Below are 5,131 nucleotides of genomic sequence, written 5' to 3'. Positions count from 1 at the left end.
TTACGAAAGTTAGAGTGTTTTTGGAAGTACCTATAAATGTAGGTACTGGTACCATTACATTAGGTAAATAGATAGAAATCTACCTAAAGGAGAATTACCTGATGTAACTTACCATTTATTCTTTTACAGGTAGGTGGATCACTGGTGCCGATGTGGTAAAAGAAAAGAAAACCTATTCATTTTTTATTTGTCTTGTAAACACACATCGCAAATATAACAAACGGAATTTCGCTAATTATTATATAGGTAAGTTACAATATCACCTAACTAGTTTATTGGTTTACTTGTAGTTTGTTGTAAGTCAATATAAAATGCGTAAGTATAGGTAGGTGTAGGTATCACAAAATTTATACTGGTACGCACTAATTCGTCAAACTTTTCCTCTCATTGCTCTTGGAGTTGGAGATATATAGATGCTTCGGGAAATGATGACCCGCGATTCCCATTGTCTTCATCTTCTTCCGTTTTAAATTTTTTATATCCATAGGGATACGATTCGTAACTGCTGAAACACCTTTTCAATAGATTCGGTCGGAATATTTTCTCTCTTTGGACAGTTAAAACCTGATGTTCTGCGGTTCTTTCAAAATTCTTATACAATATTTTCTGAGGCGGCTCTTCGTTAATTATCATGTTTTTCATCGTGTCGAAGTTTACCAATTTTGATACTTCATGATTAATTGATATGCCTTTTACCTTACACGATTGAAAACATTTATCTTGAGTAGGAGAGTAGACCACAAATCCATAATTTTTTGGACCACCCGACGCAAATTCGGTGATGTAGCTTCCTGGTCCGTAACACTCCAGCTCATTGGTCATGTCACCAAGGCAGTCGCCTGTTTCGGGCTCATATTCGCCTTCTCGTGAAATATAAATAACACTATCGGTATCAAAATACAAAACCCTTTCCCCTAATTGATCCAAGTAGGAGTACAATTTTAAACGTGCTTGTGCTGTGACGTACGCCGCAATTGAAACATTAACTGTACTTAAAGGAGTATATGATTCCTCTTTGTATTGATAATTGACTACCAATGTTTCCTCGTTTATTGGTAAAATTCCAACAACTTCAATTGCTGGATCAAATAGTAGTGAATACAGTTCGGTCGACTGCTTAACAATTTTTGTCTTCGGTTGATTTTCCCGTTGCCCAAATTTACCAAAAAATGAATTTAAAATAAGTTTTGCCAATGAGCGCAGACCTGGGTTAGTTACAATACTATCAAAATCCAAATGAATTCCTTCTTTTTCAAAAAATTGAGCAATATATGCAATTTTCTGTTCGAAAGTTTTACAGTTCGAGGGCCATCCACTCGCTTCCTGTTTAATTTTGATAAATTTATTCATCATTTCTGTAAATAATCCCCCTGTCTTCCCATCATATTGTTCGGTTTTATAATCCCAAACTTCGTAGATTTGTAGAACTTCATACCCCTTTTCTAAAGCTTTAACAAGTTCGTCAACGACCCAAGTTCCCACAATGGCTCTCTCCTCTGTGTTGTGACAACATTCCCCCTGATTAAAGCTCTTGGCGCAAGAGAAACACAGAGGGAACATTAATTTATTATTTAGTTTTATTGGAAGTACCGGGTGAAATAAATTTTGCGGAGGTAATACCTTACATTTAACGATGCCGTCTACTTTGGTAACATCTAGATCGATCAAGTCATTCGAGAGTAAAACTTTGGGGTGTCCTAGCGGAAATTTTCCATACTTACAAACCCAGGGGTACAATGAGCAGATATCAATATATTTTATTTTTTCCCCTTCTTTCACTTGGTAGTAAGACTTGATGTTTCCTGTGCGACCTCCGTAAAAACTATCTCTCGCATTTAAAGGGGCAAAATTGATTAGCGGATGGTCAGATATGTACAGAGTCATATCGGAGTTTTTCTCTTGATTAAATTCGCATTCCCATTTCACTATGACCTCGTAACCTAGTTGATTTAAATGATCGATCTTCGAACGGGTATTTTCATATCTTAGATTCATGGTCTCGTCGCTGTTATTATATACTGGTTTATCACGATCGTTTTTAAAACATTTTGTGCAGCCGTGGTAGAAACACCCCATCATTTCGAAGACTTGATTTGTTTCTGCGCAATACCCGTCGACGGATAAACCACCTAGTACCATTTCCTTCCCTTTAGCAGCGTGCAAGATGTTAATTTCTCTTACTTTTTCCTCCCATATTAACCACTCAATTGCTATCTTTGATTGTTTATCTCTATAACGATACCCATGTCTCGGAATCAAACCAATAGTATCCGGTTTCAAAAAGTTTCGACGAAACAGTTTATTACACGAGCTGGCAATAGTGCAAGCTTCTGAAAATGGGCATACGTTCCCCGCTTTAATTAACGAATCTCTGAATTTTAAACAAGCCAATGTTAGAATATTTACGTCAGATACACAGTACGAGACAATTTCTTTTTGCATATCAAACGCGTTGCCTTTGTTTTCATTATACCAAAGAATGAATTTTTCTCGATCGTCTGCCATCATAGAATCTGGCCCATAGTACTGCATATCAGGATAAGGTCCTGTGTAACATTGATTTTGAAGTGTATTAAAATAATATGGGAAATAACCCTTTTGAAAGTTATCATTCAAACCAAATGCTTTGGGTAGTTTCGATAGAGCCATTGGAAAATAGTTTAAGGAATCCAAAAATGTGACATTATCGATATACATAGAAATAATTTTAGACCCTCGCATAATCATCTCAGGTTTAAATTGAGTTTTGGTTAAAATATAATTTAAAATAAATTGGTGATCATACGCCTGCCCATTATGAGCCAAAACGATGACGCGTTTGAACCTTCTTTTTATTTCTAAAATGTAATAAACAAATCTCTCAATAACATCGGAAAATTTTAGGATTTGCTGTCGTACAGCGCAGTTGTTACAAATCATTTTTTCCAAGGGTTCATTTAAACACACCTCGCACCTTTGATTAAAAACGCACAAATTCGGCTCATGTAAAGTTTTCAACTCACTAAATTTTTTGTCTTGCGTACATTCAAGGTCGTAGAAAATGAATAAAAATTTTTTTAAATTTGGCGCTGAATTATCTACAGGCATATAACAAAGATGATCAGCTGGCCGGTTTTGCTTACAGTTTTTACAATAATATGAGTTACACATGTGATCCTTCCCTTCTCGAACTGTTTTATAGCAAGTTCGGCACTTAAAGAATTTTTCGCAAATCGATTTATGATCTCTGTAGCCTAATTCTTTGTGATTGTCAAAACATGTTTTAGAAACAAAATATCTGCAACAGTCTGAGCACTTTATTGACTGATCGCGATCGCATGGAGGAGAATGTTTGCATGATGAACAAACACCGGGGCATTTGTGAACGAATTTATTATTATAGCCCACGTGACACTTATCGCAAAAATACCGGCATACAAAGGCAGACGTTAGTGAGGTTATTACATTGTAATGATTATTATGATACAATAAATTAATTTTTAGTGATGCGTCAGAAGCACCCTCAAAAAGGAGATCGCGCCCTTTCGTACCATAATTATAAACTACAATTTTAAAATTATTTAGATGGGATTGAAACTTTTCTAATTCAGGTAAACCTGCTCCGTTTGCTCCAATCGCAATATCAGCTTCTTGCATTAATTGCTTTGCTTTTTTGTATTGAATTTGAGCTACATCCCTGCGTATATTTTGATAATCAGAATCATCAGTTGCATTGGCTATTGCAACGACAAGAGCTCTAGGTAAGCATAAATTATCTACATTTTTAATGTAAACAATTCCTTGCCTTGCTTTACATTCCTCCTCAAAACTACTGTATTTGTTAGAAGCTCTCCCCCTGCCTATCGGGGTACGGACAACGGTCACTTCCAAACAAAAAGTTTCTGTGCTCAATCCCTCGGAATTTGATTGGTATATAGACGAAATCATCTCCCATATGTCTTCAAAATATACCGAATCAGCGCGTTGAAACTTCAAATAACCCCTTCCGCGACAGAATTGTTTAGAACAAAAAGTAAACCCGACCATATCTTCAGCCGAAATCTTATCGCATGCATAGGTGACGATTTGTCTGATTGCATTCTTAATCCATAATATGCCATTTTCGTTTGGTGGTATTTGCTTTAACTTAAATTGAATAGTTCGCCCTTTTAAACCAAATCTTCTAACGTTCTTTTCAAACTCCTTCTCAATTACAAAACTGGGCATGTTTAGATTCTTCTGCAAGTTGTTACTTGTTAATTAAATTGTAATTTAATTATTCACCTTATCTAAAGTATAATTTTTAATAGAAAGTCGATAGCTAAACCAAAGGGCACAGTTAAGCTGCGCTTACACACTAAAAAGAATTCGTCACCCAGATTGTAAAAACTGACCCGTTAAATAACTCGATTTTTCAATTTTCTCGTAATAATTGATTTGACTGAACTATTAATTACTATCGTGCAGGGTATGATAATGCGCTCATAAATTTTTATAATTATTTGATGCTATAGGTACTTTATCGTCGACTAAATGCACTATACAGCTCCCAGTTGTTATAAAATACGTCACTAACGGCGTTTCAAATTAAACTGACAAACTGAGAAAACGTTTAGCTTTTTATAGAAAGCGAATAATCACGTGATCGGAAAAAGGCTGATATAAGTGGATAAATTCCAAGTCTTCAAATTTCAATGAAAATTGCTTGAAGACAATGTACACCTAATCTAATCTATATGTAATTTTTGACTACACGTACTACGTAGACGATATTCTTTACAAAGAAAAATATGAACTACCTGCATTAACGCTCAAACGGATACTGATTACCGCCGTAGGATTACAGGTGTCACCTGATGAAGATGATGCAATGTTAGATAATTAATGGAAGTCTAAACACGCAATCAGAACCAAGCCGTTGAGCTGCATATGCGTACTAAATGGAATGTCTACGATGCTCCAGTGCTTGCAAAAGCTCTTGCAATAATTAACTCGATTGTGCAATTTTTCGTAATATTGGGAGATTTTACCAGCCTACGAATTTTTAATTTCTATTGTTGAAGGTAGTAAAGCGATCATATAAATTTTATAAACATTTCAACAAATCGTCGACTAAAACGTAGTTACAGTAATTAACATCCGCCACTCGCTG

The 5,131-nt window shown here is 35.5% G+C and overlaps 1 protein-coding gene across 1 annotated transcript; it reads right to left on the bottom strand.

Moving 5' to 3' along the window:
* Positions 1-384: 384 nt before the first annotated feature.
* Positions 385-2,139, bottom strand: LOC116163672 (probable DNA polymerase). Its single transcript, XM_031477736.1, has one exon. The coding sequence runs from the start codon at positions 2,137-2,139 to the stop codon at positions 385-387; it is 1,755 nt and encodes a 584-aa protein (XP_031333596.1).
* Between the last annotated feature and the right edge of the window lie 2,992 nt (positions 2,140-5,131).

This window comes from Photinus pyralis, unplaced genomic scaffold, assembly GCF_008802855.1.
Source record: "Photinus pyralis isolate 1611_PpyrPB1 unplaced genomic scaffold, Ppyr1.3 Ppyr1.4_LG1, whole genome shotgun sequence".
NCBI lineage: Eukaryota > Metazoa > Arthropoda > Insecta > Coleoptera > Lampyridae > Photinus > Photinus pyralis.
The sequence above is the reverse complement of the archived record's forward strand: the minus strand, read 5'-3'. Positions and strand labels throughout refer to the sequence as shown.